This window comes from Arvicanthis niloticus, chromosome 5 (assembly GCF_011762505.2).
Source record: "Arvicanthis niloticus isolate mArvNil1 chromosome 5, mArvNil1.pat.X, whole genome shotgun sequence".
Classification (NCBI taxonomy): domain Eukaryota; kingdom Metazoa; phylum Chordata; class Mammalia; order Rodentia; family Muridae; genus Arvicanthis; species Arvicanthis niloticus.
This window is the reverse complement of record NC_047662.1, coordinates 52,711,485-52,735,349: the sequence shown is the minus strand read 5'-3', so window position 1 is coordinate 52,735,349 and position 23,865 is coordinate 52,711,485. Positions and strand designations below refer to the sequence as shown.

Sequence of the window (23,865 nt, the reverse complement as noted above, 5' to 3'; positions counted from 1 at the left end):
CAGCCAGTGTGTTTCTTTATTTGTTTTTTTTTTTTGTCTGCTCTGGGATAAGCTCATTTGTATTCATTTGTTAATGCTTAACAAAACTCTTATGATCTAAGTTTCCAAGTCTAGGCTCATGAAGCATTTGATGCAACTCATGGGAGAATAACCCCCGTGCAGGGGGTAGGGTGCCAGTGGGGTGGGAGGCACAGGGGTGCAAGTGCAGGTGCAGCAGCTTGCAGCCTGTTATCTGTTGTATCACTGTCTGGTTTGAACAACATTATGGTGTTCCCATTGCTTCTTAACAAGCCGAATTTCTGGTTTTCTTCCTTTTCAAGATGAAAGAAACATTTGGCCTCGATTCCCGGCTGCCCATACCCTCCTCTGAAGGCAGCGGTCAACACGGCAGATTTGATGACATGGAACATCTTCATTCACTAACAAGCGGCAGCCTGGAGTTAGGTTTGTGAGCTTCGTTAGATTATTTGTGGTCCTTACCTTTGTATACAGTGTATTATACTGTCACACTTCCATCCCTTATGCTGCTTTTAATTTTTTGAGATTAAACCATAATTGCAGTGTTTCCTGCTTACCTTGTTGCCCTCCAGACCCTTCTGTCTCCTCACTATGCTTTTTTGAACTAACTTAACCTGTCACGAACAGCTTTGGCTTAGAATTTCAATTTCTGTGAATCGAGAAGGCCACATTCTCTGCGTCCTTCTGCTTTGTATTACAGCATAGATTGGAAGTGAGACTTTACATGAACTATGTCTCTACTAATATATGTTAAAGTCTCCAATGCCATTAAGTGAAATTGCTAGCTCACTAGATGGAGCTGTTAAATATTAATAAAGGTGTGCATATTTAAAACATTTATGAAGTATTTTCATAACCATAAATTATAGTTGATTCTAGTACATTAATAACTTAGGTTACATTAAAGAATTCTGAAAGTGTTAGGCCTCTCTTTGCCAACTCAGAATATCAACTTTCATATACTTTTAGTCATCTAACAATAAAATACTGACTTTTGTTCTGAGATTGAGATCCTAGGCAAGACTGTTGTGCTATCACACCGGAACTCGGAACTGTTGGGCAGGGTCTGTGCTGTCTTTCACTGCTGGAACCAGCTTGGCACAAAGCGCCTTGCCATGACATCTAGTGTATTACACACTGATGGGAGAAAGCTTTAGAATGCAAAGAGAGTTTGCTGTGAGGTCAAGACTCTGTTGTGTGGAATTGACAGAATGGAGCCTGATGGTGGACAGAGAAAGCCATGCAGTGCTGATGCTGTTCGTCCCCTCTGAGTGAGCAAAGCAGGCCGCCACTGTGGAACCATCAATGAGATGAGTCTGCCACTTTTCAGGCTCATACCTGGGAAGAAAATAGAGCTTTTATCTTTCCTGTAGGAGATCTACTTTTTAATTTCACCTCATTTCTGCGGTTCTCTGATTAGTGAGGACTTTTTCGTTCTTGGTTCGTGATAAGAATGAACAGACCACACTTGCTGGGTCACTGCTGTTGTTTTATAGGTGTCCTGGCACTGCTTTGGACCTTGTGAGTCTCCCTCCCTCCCTTCTGCATGACTGTGCATGCCCCCCCCTCCATGTTTTGTGTCTTAATTTCAAAGGCTCTGTCCCATTTAATATTATCTTTGGATTTTATTACCATATATTATTATACAGAATGAGTTTGATTATGGTTTTTCTAATCAGATATGTGATGTCTTTCGGTCGCATCATGCTCTCATTCCCTCTCTCTCCATTGAGCCTCTTCCTCTTTCCAACTTGTTCCCTTTCTTCTTTCATGTCATCAGTCATCTTTTCACCAGTGACCCAGTGACATTTATTAGGGCTTCTTATAGCAGCACAGGTGGGGCATTCTTTATGGGAGCATAAACAACTTGTTGGTGACTGCATTGCTGAAGAAAATAACATTCCCTCTCCCAGCAACCATCATAGATTCTCTGAGAGGAGTTGCAGGAACAGCATGCAACTTTACAAGGCCATAGGTAGTTATTCTTTAAAAAAAAAAAAAAAAAAAAAAAAATCACTTGGGGACTGCTGTGAAAGTTATGTGTTGTGGACTTGCCCTCACTCAGAAACCATTTATAAGCACACACATCAGGAAGTGCTGTGACAGATGTGACTTACATCGGTTAGTTGCTCATCATGCCGAGCTAAGAAGATAGTGATGTGGGCTGATACACATCTTGGCAGCATGCATATCGAATTGATAAAATTCTGATTTCCATTCTCCTCTTGAGAGCTTTGCTTAGCAAACAATAGACCCTGTGTGAATACCAGACTCCTCTGTACTAAGCTGATAATCTGCTGGTAGCTTCTCCGAGCCTCTGTTTCCTCAGTTGGAAAGTCAAAGACTAGATCTGAGAGTCTTGGAATCCCTTTCAAATCTGCAGCTCACAAGTCCACTCCATCAGCAAGAAACCATCTTGTGTTTACAGAACAATTAATTTTAAAACTATTTATTCATAGCCTGTGTATGACAGGCTATTTGTGACCCTCTGGCTAATCTAAAATGATGACTTTGGACTTTGGATGTGGTGAAGTGGCAGTAGAGCACACAGTCATTTCATCACCAACAGAAACAAAGGCAAAAAAAAAAAAAAAATCCACATCAATAAAATGTTGTTTCTTGAAAGTACTCACATTCCACGGAGTGTGAGAACAAACTTGTAAATGAGTGTCCCAAGAGTCCAGGAAGAAACAACTCCATTTCCATCTTACTGCCCACTCTGGATGGATTTCTGTTGTGTGTACCCATTTTCAGCCCAGTCCTCACTGTAAGTGAAGCCTTGTCACTAGTGGGCTCAGTTTTCACAGTGTGCGCAGAAGTAGTATTTGTCAGGTGGTCAGGTGGGAGGGTCCAGCACATTGGCTCGCTTGGTTCTTTTTGTTTCTGTTGCTGAGTTATGCAACCACTCGTCCTCTCTGCCCCAGTTTTGCTTTTTCTCCATGCTGTTTTGTTCTTGCACCTTACCATGTATAAAGGTTTGGAAAAATTTCCCCATTCCTCTTCTGTAAGCATTAACTTCCATTTATCCAGGGGCCTTTTTTTTTTTTTTTTTTTTTTAAACCTCCCTGTTTTTATAACCTCTGTGTCCATTATAGCCATTGCCTAATGACTGCGTAGGCCTCCAGGGACGTGATTTGCTTTATGGGCTGCTGGGCGCTGTGAGCACAGGGTGAACAGCTCTATAAAGTATGTGTCAAACATTGTGAGAGGTGAGAAATGGGCGTTTGTGTGCTGGCAAAGGGCCAGAGAGGAGGCAGTGGGCAGCAGGTCTGGGCAGCACGCATGAGAAGTTGTAACTAACCTGCATGAACTCACACAGCATAGCAGTGGGCTCTGGGAGATTGCTTGGCAAGTGGAACCTTTGTTGCACTTACAGCTGCTGCCTGGGTCCTGCTCCCCTCTTCCTTCCCTTGCGTTAGGTGGAGGTGCACAGGCGACCCCTGGAGCTGTCAGGCCCGCTTTGACTAGCACCCAGGAATGGGTCCCAGCCATTGGCAGTGAAAGTGACTGGAGATGGGAAAGGCATCTGAGCATGATAATTCTATTTATTCACTGTGTCTCTGCTACATTGCCACTTGGTTAGACCTGTTTCTGTGGTTTCTGGTCAAGCCCAGAAGCAAAAGGAGTGGTCATTTAGAAGGCACATCGCTCAAGGTGAAGTATGGGTGGCATTTACAGAAAAATATGGAGCTGATTCTGTGGCTGACAGGTCAGTTCCAGTTCTCTAGAGAGTCAAGTCTCTCAAACAAGATGAAGACACAGATTCGAGGAAGGCTTTTGGTGTAAAATCCCTCATATTCCTACAAACACGAAGACAGACTAGCTGAGCGTTTATATTGGGTCTCTGGATATAATATACTCTAGTGAGGGCTGGAGACATGGCTCAGAGGTTAAGAGCATTGACTGTTCTTCTAGAGGTCCTGAGTTCAGTTCCCAGCAACCACATGGTAACTCACAACCATCTGTAATGGGATGTGATGCTCTCTTCTGGTGTGTCTGAAGACAGCAACAGTGTACTCACATACATAAAATAAATAAAACTTTAAAAAACTATATACTCTAGTTGATAAATAAGCTGATGTTACTGTAGGTACAGGCCTCTAGTAAGGGCCACCGCCTCCTCAGTGTGCCTTAGTTGTTTTATTGAGCAGATGGAAAGAGGACACAGGTGACATGTCTTACACATGTCTTTTGGACCGTCTTACACATTCTAGGAAACTGGAGGAGGGAAAGGACGGGCTGGATTTTCCTATGTTGGGTTAAAGAGCAAATATCCAAAGCAATCCTGAGAGTCTGGAATAAAGATCTCCATTAAATAAAAGAAAAAGGAGGCTGGGGCACAGTCGTAGCGATGGGGCACTTAGACTGCATGCCTAAGGACCAGGGCATGATGGGCAGAGGCATGGAGAAGAGTTGGAAACTATTTGGACCCTAGTCCTAACAGCCTGGGTCAGGATGGAAAAGAGAGTTTCTGATGTCTCTTTGAAGAGCTCTGCAGCACAGTAAGGGTAATGGGGCAGGGCAGGCTGGGCCAGGGAATAGGCCAGGAGCAGAGCAGGCTAGTCCAGGAGCAGGCTGGGAACAGGGCAGGCTAGTCCAGGGAGCCGGCTGGGAACAGAGCAGACTGGGCCAGGGAGCAGGCCTGGAGCAGGCCCAGAACAGGACCAGAGCAGGGCAGGCTAGTCCAGGAGCAAGCTGGGAGTAGGGCAGACTAGTCCAGGGAGCAAGCTGGGAGTAGGGCAGACTAGTCCAGGGAGCAAGCTGGGAGTAGGGCAGACTAGTCCAGGGAGCAGGCTGGGAGCAGGGCAGGCTAGACCAGGGAGCAGGCTGGGAGTAGGGCAGACTAGTCCAGGGAGCAGGCTGGGAGTAGGGCAGACTAGTCCAGGGAGCAAGCTGGGAGTAGGACAGGCTAGTCCAGGGAGCAGGCTGGGAACAGGGCAGGCTAGACCAGGGAGCAGGCTGGGAGCAGGGCAGACTGGGCCAGGGAGTAGGCCAGGAGCAGGCCATAGGGAGCTCCAGTTGCAGACTATTGCTTTTCATGTGTATTTTGGTTTCAGGCTCACCCACCTCTGACTCCCATCATTCTACTTTTTCTGGCTGAATGGAGGTGCTTTTGTTTTTGGTAGCAAGTTAGAATATTTATTGAGTGAATTCCATCTTTCCCCTCCTCATGCTGCCTCCTGTGCCTGACATACATGATGTAGCTCTTAATAGTTCCTGGCTTCTTGTCTGAAGTCACTGTATCTTATCTGTCCCCTAATTACTTCATATTCTTCCCTAGAACTTAGGGCTTTTGAGTATCAGTCCAGGTATCCATTCTGTCTCTTATCATCAACGTTAGCTCTGTGCAGTGAAACTTTTCTAGGATTTATGCACTTTCTGGCAAGTAGTGGATACTCCATATATGTTTGTTGAGTGAATATTTAAAAGTCACAAGTGCCTATATTTGAAGCTCACACACACATATATGCACAACATTTACATATTGTATGATGGTAAATAAATTACATTGTCTTTTTAAAAATTCTAACCTCTGGCTTAACTTCTGAAAGAAATCTTTTTTTAAAAAAACAAGTATCCAAATCAAATAACTTTAACAAATTCTTTTTCGCATGTATTTGTGTGTGCACTTGTTCATGAAGAGTCAGAGGTGGTGCTGTCCTGCTGTCATGTCACGTGGGGTCCAGGGATGGAACTCCGGTTGCCAGACTTGGTTGCAAGCAACTTCCCCTGAGCTACGGCCTCTCAAATAATAATCTCGATGAAAATCTGTATCGTATTTCATATGGCTTGGGTAAATGCTGCAGTATTTATTGTTATCCACCCTCTAAAGTAACATCCCATCTCCTTACCTACAGGGAGCTTTCAGCCTACACTTTATAAGTTGTAGTATTTCACATTTTCTTCAAGAATACCAATTTCAAAGAAGAATGAGTGAGGATTGGGCGGGGGGACTCAGTTTATGGCTCATGGGTCCTGGAGCCTGGCCCCACGGCCCCACTGGCTCCTGTCACAGCAAGTCACGCACCTCCCTGCAAAGTTCTCCAGTGCTTAACTTGCTAGTTTTCCCATCCCCTGCTGACTGTACATAGTCAGCTCTTCAACCATGCTGCTTTTCTGTTTGCTTTCTGGAAAATAGCCCAGGTAGCCTCAAAGTGTGTAGTTGAGGATTACCATGAACTTCTGATCTTCTTGCCCCTCCTTCTTGAGTGGTGGGATCATTGGTATGTACCCCACAGCTGGTTCATGTGGTACTAGGGATCGGAGCCAGGGCCTCAGGCGCTCCAGGCAGCCCTTCTACCACAGAGCTGCATCCCAAGACTGTCCAGAATCTGCCTCTGGCTGGAGTCCAAAGCTGTTGCGCTCCCCTTAACCAGTGTGCCTCAAGGTTAGTACATGAGCCTTTCTAAATAGAAACCAAAATTAAGGATAAGAGGCTGGGGCTGAGGAGATGGCTAGGTGGGTAAAGTGCTTGCTGCGTAAGTGTGAGGGTCAGGATCCTGCCCCTTTAAGAACCCCTGTAGATGCCAGGTAAGTGTGACAGATAACCACTTCTAATCCCAGTGCGTGGGAGGCAAAGACAGAGTCCTCAGGAGCTGTGTAGCCAGACTTAACTATAGTGGTGAGCTCTAGGCTCAGAGAGACCCAGACTTTGTAAGGTAGAGAGGAACCAAGAAAGACACTCCATCGCTTCAGGCCTCCACACACGAACACATAAGTGCACCCACACACGTGATGCATGCATACCACACAGATATAAATGCAAAACAAACAACATAGATGCTAATGAAGAACACACACACACACACACACGCACGCACATACTGGTTCATTAGGTGAAAGCACTTCCCATGTACCCTGAAAACCAGAAATTGATTGCCAGAGGCATTGAACGACTTTGTGATCCAGTACGCCTATGCTGAGGTGGGAGGCAGAGAGAATTGCTGGAAGCTCACACAGCAGCAGGAACACACAAAGACCTTCCACAGGATGGAGTAGAGAATCCACTCCTGAGAGCTGTCCTCCAGCTGCCACACGTACACTGTACATACACAATGCGAAATGCATTTCAAAAATCTAAAATAATAACTGAGGTTTTGCTTTCAGTACCCACCACAAACAAGTTGCTTATAAACTCTACTTCCAGGGATTCTCAGGCCCTCTTCTGGCCACTATGGGCACACACATTCATACGTTTAATCCCAACAATTGGGAAACAGAGACAGATCTTTGTGAGTTTGAGGTTACCTTGGGCTATATAGTGAGACTGTCTCTCAAACAACAACAACAAAGAATGAGAATTAAGTAAGAGGCTGGCCAGTGACTCCCTCCTGCTTTGCAGACAGGAGAGCCTGGGTTAAAATCTCCAACATCTGTGTAAAAAGCTGGCTGTATGTGCTTGTAATCCCAGCACTGAGAGATGAGCTAGGCTGGTCTTGAGTGCTCTCTGGCAGGCCAGCTTAACTAAACAGTGAGCTTCTGGTTCAGTGAGATACCCTGTCCCAAGGCAATAAGGCAGAAAGTAGTCGAGGAAGAGAGCCCGTGTCTGGTTCTGCCTTCTCATGTGTGCACTCACGCATACCTGTGTACACTTGTATGTACCACTCCCCCATAGGTGGATTAAAATAATAAGAGCTTGGCCTAACAAATGTAAGCTTTGAAATAAATTATGGTAATGTGTGTTCTTTAGTGGCCAGGTATACAAAATTAGCTCAGTAAGATGGCCTAGCAGGTAAAGACGCTTGCTGCGAAGTCTGATGCCCTAAGAAAACCAAGCCCTAAGGTGGTCTTCTGACCCACACATGCACTGTGCCATGTGTGCACCCCCTTGCCTGTGCTTGTACTAAGAGTTAGCCAAATCTGTAACCTGAATTTCCCCTTTCATAAAATATAATTAATAATGTCCTTTCTTTCTCACAATTAAATATCTGTGAAAATAGAATGTGTCAACAGATAGAAAAGAACTCTGCTGTTTCTAAACTAAGCCTTTCAAATTGTAAGAATTGTTAGTTGTTGTTCAATGGGATTGTTTTGTTTAAATGAATAAATTCCATGGCCAGAATAGCTTGGAGCAAGAAAGGAAAACTTTGCAGTAAGATTAGAAAACCTACGGGAGTTCTTTTGATAAATTAATGGTATTGATAAAGTACCTAGTGTAGGTCATTTGTTCTTCCTTGAGGACCCACCGGAAATGTAACCTTCCCCTGTGCGCCCTATCCCCTTCCTTGCTTCACTTTTCAGTGGTGCTCTCCGCCATCTGGCACTGAGTCTTTGACATGCGTACTTTAATGTCAGCATCTCCTAGCTGGAAGGGCTGTCCCTATAGTGGGCACCCTTTAGCAGTGTGTTGTTGAGTTACTTTATCTTGTATTCCCATTGTCTGGATTCTTCAGGTATGATGATTCCAAGTGACTCGCAAGGCCCCGGCATGCTTGTCGACCTTCCAGCTGTTGCCCAAAGAAGACAACAGGAAGATTTGCCTCTGTACCGACTCCCCAGTGCCCGGGTTGTCACCAAGCCTTCATCCCACATGTCAATGTTGTCTTCACGACATGCAAATGCTGCATGGTATGGTGTCTTTCCTTTTCTTTTTCCTTTTTCTTCTTCCTTTAAAAAGTTGTTACTAAGTTATTTAAAGTAGTGTATTTACTATTTATTATTATTGTCATATAAAGTAGTATATTTGTGTCATTTTCTTACGTGTATGACTTTGTCCTTTAAAACTTATACCCCACCCCCATCCCCTGTGCCAGTGTTCCGCTGTGTTCCCTGTCCACTGTGGTTTGACTTTTGTTTCAATGTGTGCAATATGTGTAAAATATGTGCAGTTTTAGTGAGACATTTAGAAGATGTAGGATGCTATGACTAAATCCGTGTTAGACAATTACTATTAAAAGTTCACGTTGTACTTAAAATTAGATTACACATAGAATTTATATTTTTATTCACAAAACGGTTTGCATACAGTATTAGCTTAGAGAATGGGATGCTAATTTAGAGTTTCTATTAACAGCCCAGCAAGTGGACTTGAGGACAAAAGGATGTTAGAGAATCTCTAGGGATGGTGACTAGTCACACTTTATAAGACTCATGATTCCGGAGTAGGAAGCTAGGTAGTAGGACATTAATTCTTTGATAAAGGCTATAAACAGATTGGCAAGTTATCAGGTTATCTGGGGACATGTTAAATATTAAAGTACTCCTACATCAACAATGTCAATGGAATCCATTGCATCTAGGGACCTGGGAGTAAGGTGTATTCTGACATGTGTCATTGAGAATGTGGTCCAGTATAGATGAAGCTCCTGGACTTGAAAGATCATCCATGGAACTCAAGCAGTAAGGAGAACATGTGCCTTCCAAGTCCTGCCACAAGTGGTGCTCAGGGCCTGACTGGAGAGAGGAAGGGGAGTTGGGGCGGACACAGCAGGTGTAAGGAAGGTGGTGAACTGCAAACTGGGGAGAGCTAAGAGCAGCCAGAGATAAGGATAAACATTCTGTGAGGCCTCTTAAAGACAGAGCAGCTTTGTTTGTCTGTGTTTTGTTGCTTTGGTGTTGGGTGGAAATCACAGTTGAGAGTGGAAAGCCAGAGTTGAACATGGCAGGTACTGGGTGATGCTGAGAATCCTGCCCATGTAAAGAGGCTGGTACAGTGCATATTGTCTAGATGATTCAAAGTAAGGAGGATATATGCACGTACCCTCATGCATGCATGCACTTATGTTTTATTATATATGACTGTATACATGCAGGTGAGCGTGCCTGAGTAAGTAAGCAACAGTCTCTTTTCCCAGAGACACCTCAGAGTAGAAAGGTTGAGAACATATTTCATGACTTTTTGTGTTGTACAATCACGTCTCAGTGAAGTACCTTTGGTTTTTTAGTTTGTCTTGTGCTTAGTGTTGTTAGTTGAATCTGATAGAAGTGAAACTGTTTCTCTAAACTTGAGTTTGTTAACTGAGGAAATGGAAAAGATCTAAACATAGGCCATACCCGTTTCCTTCTGCCTAAAGAGGAGTGGAAAGATATACAGTCAACTCTGTGTCCATAAAACTAGAAAAAATACACAGAACAGGCTGGTGCTGGCCATGGTGGGTGTTTAATCCAGAGGTGGTGGTGATGGAAATGGTAATATTGATTGTTTCATGGCCTCAGGAGCCTTGTTGAATTTAATAAAAGACTCAGATTGTAGCATTTTTCCTTTGTCATTTTAAAATAATGATAGGATCAAATCACAGTACACTAAGCAGGGTTCCAAGCCTGAAAATGAACTTGAGGTGAAAGACCTGTGTTTGGGATTAATAGGAAAGTTAACAAATACTGATGAGGGTCTGAGTGAACAGAACTTTCTCATCGCTGTCAGGACAGCGAGCTGGTCCAGCCATCATGCAAATTGGGTTAGCAGCTTCTTAAAAACTAGATCCACCACATGATCTCCCCCACTACACCCTTCAAGCCAGCACACCAGAGACAGTTGCACATCCATGTCTAGTGCAGCAAGTTATGGCACCAACATCCGTGCCCAACAGCAAAAGTGAGTAAGGAGATTGTGGTGGATATACACAGGGGGATTTTTTTAGCCATAAAGACTAGTGATGTTACTCCATTGGCAGGAAGGTGCATCAACTCGAGCTATTAAATGAATCAAGAAGCAATTAACTGTCAGGAAGACAATATGTATTTTTCTTGTATGTACTTTCTGGATTTTATATTGATATATGTGTGTGTGTGTATGTATCAATATATTAACATATTAATACATATGTATATCAATATTATATATATTGATACATATATACATATGTATATGTGTGATATATATGTATATGAGATATATATATATATATATATCTCACTTGAAAGCAAAAGTGTAAGTGTGTAGAGAAACAAGTAGACAAGTAGTACTAACCAGAAGGGGTAAGAGAGGGAACCAGATAGCACATTACCTTGGATATCAAATATATGGAATGAAATCTTTTTAAAATGAGAAGCATACTGACAGGATGGCCCAGCAGGTAAAAGGATTCTGCTACCAAAGACGTGAGTTCAGGACCTGGGACCCACAGGCTGGAAGAAGAGACTCTACTGCACAGCTTATACATGTGCTGTGGCACATACCTACCTGTTCACCTAGACAGCCTCTTCAACAAATGGTACCAGGGAACCAGCATCTATAAGTAATAGAATGAAACTCAATCCTTATTCACCCTGCACCAATGTCTATTAAGATATCAAAAACTATGATGTAAAACCAAAAACTCTAAAAGTATTTGATGAAAACATTGGCAGAACTCTACAAGGTGTGTGCAAAGGCGAGGGCTTTTGCAAAGGGCCCTGACAGCAAAGGTAAGTGCTAAAAACTCAGATGATACTGCATGAAATTAAAACTCTGCTCAGAAAAGGCAGCATGCAGCAGAGAGAGGAAGCAGCTAGAGGAAGGGAGGATAGCTTTGCCTGCTGTCCGTCCTGGGAATCTAGAGTGTATAAAGAACTCCAGAAACCAAATTCCCCCAAAGCATCTAGTCAGTAAATGGGTTAATGGATTGACTATATAGTTCTCAATGGAAGAAGCCATTCAATATGCACGTGAAAATATTCTTCACCATGAGGAAATTTTGAAGTAAAATTACACTGAAAGTCTATCTCCTCCAAGTCACCATGTCTGTCATGAAGAAAACCAAAATTCTGGTGAGGATGTGGGAAAGAGGAACCTTCTACACCGTGATGGTAATTTAATCCAGTCCAGCTACTCTGGAGGTCAGTATGGAGGTTAGAGAAAAGCCATAACCAGAAGTAGAGTATACTGCAGCTAGTGCGCATGTTTAATGTTCCGAGTGAGCATGCCACAGAGATGTTTGCACAGCCATGTTCACTGCTGCACTATTCATGGCAGCTAAGTTATAGAACTAGCCTAAGTGTGCAGCACCAGAGGATCCGGCAAGCATAACTTGACACAAAAGCACAATGGATTTGGTTCTGCATAAAGAATGAAATTGTGGCTGGGCGGTGGTGGCGCACGCCTTTAATCCCAGTACTTGGGAGGCAGAGGCAGGCGGATTTCTGAGTTCAAGGCCAGCCTGGTCTACAGAGTGAGTTCCAGGACAGCCAGGGCTACACAGAGAAACCCTGTCAAAAAAAAAAAAAAAAAAAAGAATGAAATCATGGCATTTGCAGGAAAATGGATGCACTGGAGATGGTTGTGCTAAGTAAGATAGGCTAGACTCAGAAAGATGAACACTGTGTGTGTGTTTGTGTGTGTTTGTGTGTGTGTGTGTGTGTGTGTGAGAGAGAGAGAGAGAGAGAGAGAGAGAGAGAGAGAGAGAGAGAGAGAGGGAGAGGGAGAGAGAGAGGAAGAGAGGGAGAGAGAGAGAGAGAGAGAGAGAGAGAGAGAGAGAGAGAGAGAGAGAGAGAGAGAGAGAGAGAGCTCGGTACTAGGGGGAGTATTGTGAAGAGAGGCAGAGGTCCAGAGGCACAGAACGGAGTAAGAGAGCATAAGTGAGGTGAAAGCAGCCAGAGGAGCTGCTGCTTGTGGGGGGCGGGGCACTGAGAGGATGCTAGGGAGCATGACAGGATGGTAAATAAGAGGAAGTATAATGACATGTGACAGTGTTGCTGTGAAACCCATCACTGTGTATTAGAAACCCATTACTAGAAAATATTAGTGAAAGAAAACAATGTAAAATCTCCTCAGTGTTTGAAATAGATTTGTGCAAATTTATATCTCAATATGTACAGAAGAACTATTTAACTTTTGCTGTTGGATTCTAACTGAGATTAAATGGTATATACCTTCACCTTGGTAAAGTGGCTTTATTTGTTCAATTGTACAATCCTCTGACTTTCTAAAGCTTACAGTTCAGAGAACCTTCACAAGCTTCAGACTTTATTTTCTGTGAAATAATCTTATTAATGTATGTGTCCACCGGCTCCTTGAGGAGTGATAATAGGTGATAAAATGTACTGCACTCTTCCAGTAGAAGAATCTGTGTTACATTTAGCACAGAAAAGCAGTTCTTGTCATGTGTTAGACACTATCTTGCCTCCTCCCTTCTGGAAAGCTGTGAGTCACTTTAGCCTCAAGTATCAACTTAATACAAACCTAGAATCACCAAAGAAGAGGGAAACCCAGTTGAGTGACACTTCCTGTGGCCATGCCTGTGGGCATTTTCATGCTTGATAGTTATTGTAGAAGGGCCTAGCTTACTGTGGGCTTTGGCTGTATAAGCAAAGTAGCTGATCCCGAGCAGTGGAGTGCGCTACTCTCTGTTTTTTATGGTCTCTGCTTCAGTCCCTGCCTTGGCTTCCCTAGGTGGTGGGACCGTAAACTCTAAAGTAAAATAGAGCCTTTCCTCCCCACATTGCTTTTGGTCCTGGTGAGGGATGTAATTTCTGTAATGACAGAATAAATGGTTTCCATGGCCTGTTTACACTGTCATTATAGGAATTACATCCCTTAGCTCAAAAAATTCACAATCAAAGCAAAGAAAACTCCCACAAATACAGGGGATGTTTCTTTCTAATTGAAACAGTAAAAACTAAGAGTTTTCCAAATCTACTTGTTTTTGTTTGCTTTCTTTGCTGTGATAAACACCATGACCAAAAGCAATCACATTACTGCCCTAACTAGTTCACACTATCATCCAGCATTTCTTGTTATCCAGTTCAGCAAGTTGATCTAAGTTGAGAGGCAAAATAAAGCAGTGGGTGAGCTGGTCAATCAGTGCAAGGTTTAAGAAACATACCCTAGGTCAGGCGTAGTCACACATTCCTGACATTTCAGTACTTAGGCAAACAAGGGACGAAGTGTATACATGAGATTCTTTATAGAACAACAGAAAAATGTTATGTATGGATGCCAGTGCAAATGTGAAATTGGACAAATTAAAGGCAGTCTTTTAAAAAAAAAAAAAAAGTCTCCTGTTTTAGCAGTTTTTAATTATTCTGTGCCATTCCGGGCTATATGGCTTGTTGCTGTATTGGCTATTAAAGCAGGGAATGTTCTTTCTGTTTATTGATGGGAATACTTTAAAAGTTTAGAAGTTGTTTACCTTTACATTATGCGATTTTGATGCTTCCAAGAACTTAAGAATAAGAGTGTTTTGTGTTTCTCCTTATAGGGAATTACCTGAGAGAGAGGAAGGTGAAGGAGAGGAAACACCAAACTTCAGCCACTGGGGTCCACCAAGAATGTGAGTGTATGTCGTTCCTGTCTTCAGTGCAAGCACACCCTTGCCCCTCAACTTATTTAGTGTGCTGGCTAGTCCAATGGCAGCTTGACACAAGCTAGAGTCATCTGAAAGGAGGGAACCGCAATTGAGAAAATGCCTCAATAAGATTCTGCTGTAAGGCATTGTTTTGAATTAGTGGTTGAGGTAGGGCTCCGCCCATTGTGGGTGCTGCCATGCCTGTGCTGGTGGTCCTTAGTTCTGTAGGAAAACAGGCTGAGTAAGCCATGGAGAGGAAGCCAATAATCAGTACCCTTCCACAGCCTCTGCATCAGCTCCTGCCTCCATGTTTCTTCCTTTTTTGAGTTCCTATCCTGATATCCTTCAATGATGAAAAGGGATATGGAAGTGTAAGCCAAATAAACCTTTTCCTTCCCAACTTGCTTTTCGGTCATGGCATTTCGTCGCAGCAATAGAAACCCTGACTGAGACACTTAGTCACTGTAGTTGAGAATTAAAATAAGTAATTCTCTATGCTGAGTTTTAATTCCTTCTTGTCTTGTCTAAAGACTGTTAGCCAATATTAAACTTTTTGATGCTGTCTCAGAGAAAGCAATTTACAGATGTCCCTGTGAGAGTAATCACTGAGAGTCGCCATGCTTTGTCCTGTGTTGGTTACAGGTGAGGTAGTGCTGCCGTGGGTGCTCTACAGCTGTGGGTCCAGAAACTCTAGTGGAGGCTTCTCTCAACTACCAGCTTCCCTCTCCTCTCCCCAGTGGGCAGAATGTTCTTATGTCTGGTTTGAGCTTGCAGAATGAGCTCATCCTCTCTTGCATGTGTTTACATGTAGAAGTGCTTGTCAGACCACCGGAGTTTTCTGATTATCGAAGTCCTGTAGCTCCTCTCCCTGTTTTTATGCAGTGTTAATGCCAGCACCACCATCCAACCTATCATCACCTTGTACTTCTGAGTTTTGTCTTAAAGACTCTGAGGACGTATTTTCTGAGTAATTTTTAAAGTGTATTGACTAATGGTCATGCCTCTGTAGTTAAAGCAAAATTTATGTAGGAGCAAATTTCATTTCATTTACTTTTTTTTAAAGTGTCATTGGATAAAAACCAAATATTGTTTAGGTATGTGTATGGGTGTATCAGACACATGCCTATAATCCTGGCATGTGAGAACCTGAAACAAGAATTCCAATTCAAGATCCTCCTAGCTATATAGTGAGGACCTATTTTAAATAATGATGAATCCATAAGAAACCAAACAGAAACAATGATATGGACGTAAAAAGCAGATAAAGGTAGCTTTCTACAAAGAACCTCACACATAAACCTCCTCGCTGGGAAAAGCAGTGCATGAGTAGCAAGCTTATTTTACTCTGAAAAACTGAGGTCTCATTAAAATGAATATGTGCTTTCTTTTTTTGAATGTGAAAATCTTTATTGGATATTTTATTTACATTTCAGATGCCATCCCCTTTCCCCATTTTCCCTCCCTAGAAAACCCCTATCCCATCCCCACTTTTGCTTTTATACTATTTTTTAATGTTAATCAAAGGCTTTATAAGTTTGGTAATGCTCGATATCAATCAGAAGTGTAACCCAATACCCAACCTAGATATATCAACTATCTTTGACTTGTGGGGAGACGCAAATATCCACCTCCATGTCCCCCCCCTTGTCACCTAGCTCCTCCTCTCCTTACTCCTCCCACCTTAGTTCCTCCTACACATCACCCTTTCTGTTAAAATAAAACTTTTCTCTCAAAATACAGTTAGAGCATAACTATACCAATTTGTGTCAGTAAGATACTAGATAGACCTAATACCCAGTACATAATTTTGTTGACTAAACAGAACCTCTGTCGTCCCTCTTAACTAAAAGACTTAATTCTGAACCTGGCCTTTTTTCTTGGCTTTAGAATGAATGTCAGCTGAAAACCATCCTCTCAAACCTTTTCTCTCAAAGTAAATGGCCGGGATTGGCTATGAGACTATAAGTCTTCAACCCATCAGAAATCCAGAATGACTGAGTTAACTGAAATTATGGGAAGTACAAAGCATAGCTTCTAAAACTTAGCCAATTTATAGAGACAGCTGAGCACCTAGACAGTCCCTATACTACAAAAGGTTGGAGCATTCGATCTTCAGCCTTCTGGCCCAGGATCATCTGACAGACCTAGTGATGCAGAATTATTAAGGGCTGATTACTCTGTTTTGGCAAATATAATCAGTCGACTATTCTGCAAGTGTGTCCTTTTCTGGACAGTAATTTGTCTGTAGATGGAAAGAGGCAATTCTTGCCTGGTGGCTGTCTCACCACACCTGGAGCAACTCCAAAGATGCTCAATTTCTTCTTAGAATCCAAGACAGGAAGTTGTCAGGAGCAGACAGGTCTCTAATCAAAATGGACATTAATACAGAAATGTTTGTAACGTCAATTCTGTGGATTTCTGATGTTTTGAAAAACAACTATTCATGTAAGGCAATCTGGACTATTGTTTGTTAACTCCTCTCAGCTAAATAAAATAAAATATAGAAAACACCCTAATAATAAACTTAGAGCCATGAATTTGCTATAGGCCTTTAACTCACAGTCTAACCATCTCAAATCAGTTTAAAAAGTTAAAGAAGGACTGGGCCTAAGCCTTATATTCCTAAATGTGTTATATAGGCACAATGCCTATGAGAGTAACAATATTAATCTCACTTTTATATTAATAAGAAGCTGATACCAATGAAAACCTTAAATTCGAAAGTAAATTTTGTACCATTTAAGAAATTATAAATTCATCTTAATAACAGTTATACATATTTCTACCAATAGGTTATGGCTATGCAATAAATCCTAGCTAATCCTCCCTGTTCCAACAAAACCACTACTTTTCCCTAGAACGACAGCCCAATATTAACCACCTCAGTCCCCAAGCCCAGGGAATAGGGGCGCCGACTCTTCATTAACTTCTTCAAGCTGATTATGGGTGTTGAGATACTAGAAGAGGGATGGGGGGAAGAGTAAATTGAGTAAATTGATAAGCCTCTGATGCTGTGTCTTCACTGCATCCAGCTGCAATTCCAGGACATCAGAGGTTCAAGCAGGTCTGCTCAGCTTGCTTGATGAGTGGATACACCAAGGCTGTGTATTCTGCAATATACAACTCTCAAAACAAATTTTAGTATCAAGATAATTTTTTGGAGAAGATGAAGGAGAGGAGAAGCTAGGTGATGAGAGAGAGAAAGAGAAAGGGGGGACATGAAGGCAGATGTTCACGTGTCTCCACCAGTCAAAGATAGTTTATATATCTAGGTTGGGTATCGGGTTACACTTCTGATTGAGCATTATGAAACTTATAAAGCCTTTGATTAACATTTAAAAAAATGTATAAAAGCAAAAAGGAAAAGAGGGCATACTCTGGGCCAGGAGTGACTTCCTGGGTCCCAGGGGTCCCTGTTACTCCCTGTTTGGGGTGGGCGTTGCTGTCTGCTTACCTAAGATAATGCCAGGATTAGAGCACCTGGGAGGCCCGCTTAGAGATTGGGGGCAGAGCTGCCGCCTGGGATCTGATCAGTGCTCAGGCCTAGACCGGAAGAAGAATATATGCTTTCTTGAGTCTTCACCTCTTTGCTATTTTCTCTGCTAGCATTGTCCATATGAATGTAATGTCTGATCATTTCACATTAAGTCTTAGCAAACTCATCTTCAAATCTCAAGAGTTCTTATTTGAGCGATCTACCTTTTCAAAATTTCAACTTTTAAATGTCGTAAATTTTGATAATATCTTATGATTTTGGAGCTAGCTTCATTTATACACCATCTCTAAAGTGCATTAGGAAATTTTCATAAAGCATGAGCCACAGGCTGTGGCATAGACAGAGCACTTACAGTGACAGTACAGCAGGTGAAATTACCTTATTCATGAGCGTGTGCTTTCTTTTTCTCTTTTATAGTGTTGAAATTTTTAGAGAACCTAATGTGTCTCTTGGCATCAGCATTGTTGGTGGACAAACAGTTATAAAACGCCTTAAGAATGGAGAGGAACTCAAGGGTATATTCATCAAACAAGTGTTAGAAGACAGTCCTGCAGGAAAGACCAATGCACTTAAAACTGGAGATAAAATACTTGAGGTGAGTGAGGTTGAAACAATGTTTTACTTGAAACATTCGCATCAGTAAAAGAATCACTTAGGCCAACTTGATGTTTAGTCTAATTGCATGGAATTGGTAGTGTCCATTTGTGGCGCCTTAGTTTGTATACTGTATGGACACTGCATGACCTTCTCTAGCTTGTGAGGGGGAGAAAACAAAATGATAAGGCGGGAACCCCAGCTGATTGACTGGTTTAGCACAGTGCTGTATGTAGAACAGGTGGACCCCTGCTTCCCCAGAACCTTTAGCAAGTTCTGGGTTTGTGCTTGTAGTTCGTCTACAGAAAGAAAGTGACCTTGAAAGAGGAAACCATGGTTCACATGTGTTCAGTTTTATGAGAGACAGCCTTACTTACTTTTAGGATTTATTCATTATTTATCATTTTATACATGTGTGTGTGTGTGTGAGTACTGCATGAATCATGTGTATCATGTACATACAGGAGACTGCAGAGGCCAGAAGAAGGCTTTAAATACTCTGGAAGCTTTGAGCTACAGGTAGTTGTTAGCTGCCATGTAGATGATAGGAACTGAACCCATGTACTCGGCAGGAGCAGCAAATGCTTGTAACTGGTAAAACATCTTTCCAGCCCTGAGAGCTAAGATTTAAATGCACATGAAAACACTGAAAGTGCTCTGAGGTCTGAGTGGATATTTGCATTGGGCTGGTTGGATGATTCCAGAGTAGATATCTCTAGTTGCATGTAGCCCAGGCTAGCCATAAACCTGTTTGTAGCTGAGGTTGGCAGTAAACTCCCATTCTCCCCACCTTCACCTCCTGCCAAAACTACAGGGTCTCGCTCCATACCTATGTACAATTATCAAATGCAAACAGGTCTTTTTTTCTCTGGAATATGTACAATGCTATTTGCCTGGGTTTTATGGTAAGTCCATTTTTAAATTTGAAAAGAGCTATCAAACTATTTTAGGCCTGACTGAGCTCTTTTCTATCCCTACAATCCATGCATAAATGGTCCCGTCTGCCTGCTTTATCAGTACGGAGTCAGTGCTGTCATTGCGACAGTCTAACAGCTGTGTGGTGCCACTGAGTTGTGGTTTTAGTTTGCTGCTCCACCCTGCCTTAGCTGCTGTGTTTCTGTGTGGTAATCCTCTCTGCTAGGTTGTCTGAGCATGCCTCCTACATGCGTGCAGGTGGCATGTTGCTTTATCTTCTATAAAGTAGGGATCTGGGGCCCAGAGAGACAAATGAGGAAGGAGTTGAGAGCCCTAGCTTCTGTTCCACAGGACCTGGTACGTTCCCAGCTACTTCGTCAGGCTGGCCACACTGCTTATGGCTCTAGCTGCAGGAATCTGATGCCTTCTTGTTGTCTCTTCAAATATCAGCACATATGTGACATGTACATACATACACTCAAATACATCAAACCTTTAAGTAAATAAAATGATTTTCCCCTTACTTGCTTGTTGTTTCAAGCTCACAGTGGGACTGAGAGTCAGGTTTTACTCTGTGTTGACTCAGGTGTAATGAGTTCTTTGGTTTTGCTTCCTGTTATCTCTTGTTCTAAGGTTTTTATTTGGTTTGTTTTGCCCCAAAGTCAGTGATGAGTTCTGTCCGTATTTTGTAAACAGAAACCTTTAAGCAATGATTTAAAAAAAAAAAAAAAGATATAGATACATAAGGATTCTTTCAGAAGTTAGGGTTAATTTCTCAGAAGTATGTCTTCACCATATGAACAGTTGAGTTCCTGCATTTGAATTCTAAAACTGAGAAGAACCAGGATTTGCTGTCATAGTGTGTCAGAGTTCCATTTGTCTCTGGCTTCCCATCAGTCATTCCAATTGCACTAAGGAACATCTGCATTCATCCCTCAGTCCTGTTCTTTATCCCCTTGAAGCAACACACCCACCACCCTGCTGACTAAAACCCACCCTAACAATTAAGGCATTGCTCTGTTTGGGATTTGAAACTGTAGTTTTAGAGACATGGATATGTTAGTAAGTTAGGCTCTCTGAGTTCCTAGGTAGGGAATCCTTTATGTGAAAGTTACAAGCACTTTTAATAAAGGAACCTGTGTGTGTTTGGATTCTTCTGTTAACACAAATTGCAAAATAGATTCTGGATTGTGATAATAGGTTAAGTAACTCAGTTTAATGGAGAGACTGTAAAAGTCCAGAAAGCTTCCTCATTCTACTCTGAGGCATGCTTCTGTTACCTGGGTCCATGTGCTGTTGCATAGAGACCTTGGGATCAAACCACACCAGTTTCTGGTTTAGGGTCGTTATATGAAAGTGGGACTATTATAATGTAACTGTCCTCCTTGCTGTCCCTCTCCAGCTAGAAGCATTATGTTAACCATGCTGTGCATGAAACAGCAGAACATTTCATATGTAGCTGCTGCCTTTTCTCACACATAGGATGATATACATGAACTTGATCTAGGTTTGTCTACAATTTGGTGCCTTTCTAATCAGAACACCACCTTGTGTTGTTTAGGTGTCTGGTGTAGACCTGCAGAATGCCTCACATGCAGAAGCTGTGGAGGCAATCAAGAGCGCGGGAAACCCTGTGGTGTTTGTGGTGCAGAGCCTGTCATCCACCCCAAGGGTAAGTTCTGCGTCTTACCTTCCACACGAGTACTCTGTTCACCTCCGCTAACCGTGTCTCCCAGTCTTCCCACGTTTTCACTGTTGCTTGGTTTTACTTGTAAAGTATATTAATTAGCTCCAGACAGATTTAGCCTTTCCCATCGATCTCTGGTTTTTTTCGACCCAATTTTAATCTGCTGGCCAAAATTGAGTCATGATCCTGTACATTGGCTTAAACAAGCCTGAGAACCACAGTGTTCTGTTTCTGTTCCCTCCCTGCCTGCTTACCAATTCTGCTACCGCAGTGACACACTTCTTCACTTTTCTCTGTCAGTTACTTTAAAGTTAAAAAAGGTCAGGAATAAAAGGCTTGTGGAGAAGCCATCAGGTCTTGAGCATGTTTGAGCCATGTAAATACAGATACATTGTCAGTATGTTGATGCTGTTGTATGACAGGTTGCATGTATCTCAGTAGCCTTAAATCGTAGAAATGGAAATAATATGTAATTCTGAACAGTAGACCTCATAGTTAACAGGACTGTGTTTCAGTACTGTAGTGTAGTCAGTTCTTCATGGAATAAGAAAGATAATATTTGTGTGGAAAACAAGTGCACCCCAGCTCTGATGCTGGGCTTTGCATGCAGGAGAGCACTTTCTGCATGCTAGGCTGCAGCTGTGGCCACAGTGGACAGCTCTGCGGTTTCGCCGTTCTCCACTGCTGTGCCTTTCCTTTTCAGTGTGTTGCTCACTCCAGCAAGACTAAGAGAGTGAACTGCATAAAATCCTCTCATACTCATAGGATTTGAGATTCAATTAGGCTCTTTAGAGTCCACTTTTTTAAACCATTTTATAATACAGAGAATGTACTTGTAGCTGTGCTTTTATTTCTAGAACTGCATCCAATAGGAAATTTACCTAGACCATTCTTTGCCGAATGGTACTTCCAAAGAAACAGCTGAGAGGGAAAATGAGTCAACAGGATATACACCCTGCCACCAACCTTAAGTGCCCTGTTGAAAATATTTAGAACATTTGATTGTTTTATAGATTCACCTAAAAATGTCCAGCCTCTAGTAGCTTTTGCTAGTGAGCCGAGTTATAGGCTTTTCATGGATGACATAAACTTAGCTGTAAAAGCAGGAGCATCTCCTCAGCATCTTCCAAGGCTCATGCTCATATCACTTGGTACAAGGAGTAAAGCAGGCTGCCAAACTTCAGCCTCTGGGTATGTGCTGACTTGTGGTGTTAGTCACTAGGCTTACTTGTTTCATTTTTAACCTGAATAACTCCCAAGCCAATGACAAAACTAGTTTCATGCATTTGCTAAAAGGGTTTGAATTAATTACTGCCACAAGTCCTCGGGCAGAGAGTGGCAAATGCAGGCAATGCCTGCATGTTTCTTTCTCTAGTTTGCAGGAGTTGCCATAGGACATGAGGCTTCATGCATGACAGGCACTGTGCCCCTGAGCTGCACTCCTTCCAAATTTAATTGTATTAAATTAATTCCCAGTGCTAGGGATCAAACCCAAGGTCTCTCACGTGCTAGGCAAGCACCCTCCCTGATACCTTCCAACCTCAGACCCTGTTTTATTTGAAACAAAGTCTCACTGAGTTGTCCAAACTGAGTTCAAATTCCTGATCCACTTACCTCACAAGTAGCTACGACTACAAGTGTGGGCCACCTTGCCCAGCTGTCTTAAACATTTTGATCAGTTTGCATTAAATTTTGAACTTTCTTCAAAACCCTAAAAGAAATCATATTCTAGTGTTGCACCATTCCAAGGACTACTGTGTAAAAGTGTTTTTATGCCGGAAAACTTCCCACCGGCATCATCAGCCACATGGTGGCTCATGAGCCACATCAGAACACACACCCTTTCTGAACTTCTGAATCACGTGGTTTACAGCAGTTACCTTACCTAGTAGGAACCTATGGTTCATACTGCATTTCTCCTGCTATGTATTGTAATGCTAAATTCTATACCCAAAGGTCCAGGCCTAGTGACATCTCCTATTTACAAGCTTTTGTTTGGCAAACCTTGTTTCTTGATTTAAAACTATTGGTTAAATAAAATTGACTACAGCCAATTCCTGGAGGGATTAGAGGTAGGTAGGTTTGGAGTGACCTGGTTGGAGGAGGAGAGATGGTGGGGTGGGGCAAGGAAGAGGGAGGAAGCCACCATGAGGGAGAGGAACCATGATCACTTGGCCAGGAGAAACAGCAAGTACCTGGGGTAGACTGTTGGAGAGGTAGCCAAGCTAGCTTTTAGAAGAGTAGATTAGGGGTAACCCCTCAGTACTTGTCAAAGCCAAATGAAGCAACCATAGTTTGAGTCTCTTTTATTTGTTTGTTCTACAGATTTCAAGTGAATGAGGGTTCCTATGTTCTAGCATCTAACAGGTTACCACTCAAACTTCCTTTGCAGAATGAGATATTTAAGTGACAGTAGTCTAACTTTGTAGTGTTATCTTCACCTTACACAAAAATCTTTAAATTCTTTGTTCCTGTGACATACATGATTTTATAATGCATATCTTCTTTACTTTACCTACTTTTACTGATTGCCTTGAATTGAGTTTCTCATGTATTTACCTTGAGATGAAGTCACTAGGTTTGTTAAGTCTTTACTACCTAAAAACACAGAAATAAAGGCTGCCAAGCCTATCATGAGCAGTGGCACAAACAGATAAACAGACAGAAAGGAATGGTATTAAATTGAAGTGCAGGGCACACCCTCCATAACTCTCACCTGTTCTGAACTGGGAAGATGATGAGTTTGAGGCTAGCCTAGACTACATACCAACTTCTAGACCTACCTGAGCTGCAGAGTGAGAAAATTCAGCTATACCATACTAACAACAACAACAACAAAAATCAGAAAGGTGAGGAGAAGGATGGGCTTCCTCCATCCCTCCATCCTTCCCTCTGTCCCAGGACATGGTCTTAGTATGTAGCTCTAGTTGACCTGGACCTTGCTATGTAGA

The 23,865-nt window shown here is 42.4% G+C and overlaps 1 protein-coding gene across 5 annotated transcripts in view; it reads left to right on the top strand.

Moving 5' to 3' along the window:
* Nucleotides 1-23,865, top strand: part of Patj (PATJ crumbs cell polarity complex component) — a 302,257-nt gene that overhangs the window by 107,012 nt on the left and 171,380 nt on the right. For all 5 annotated transcript variants that reach the window (XM_076934632.1, XM_034502319.2, XM_076934635.1 and 2 more), the window contains 5 exons: nucleotides 321-444; nucleotides 8,412-8,586; nucleotides 14,136-14,207; nucleotides 18,136-18,313; nucleotides 20,789-20,899. In XM_076934632.1, coding sequence (XP_076790747.1) covers nucleotides 321-444; nucleotides 8,412-8,586; nucleotides 14,136-14,207; nucleotides 18,136-18,313; nucleotides 20,789-20,899 — 660 coding nt within the window. The remainder of the gene's footprint in view (nucleotides 1-320; nucleotides 445-8,411; nucleotides 8,587-14,135; nucleotides 14,208-18,135; nucleotides 18,314-20,788; nucleotides 20,900-23,865) is intronic.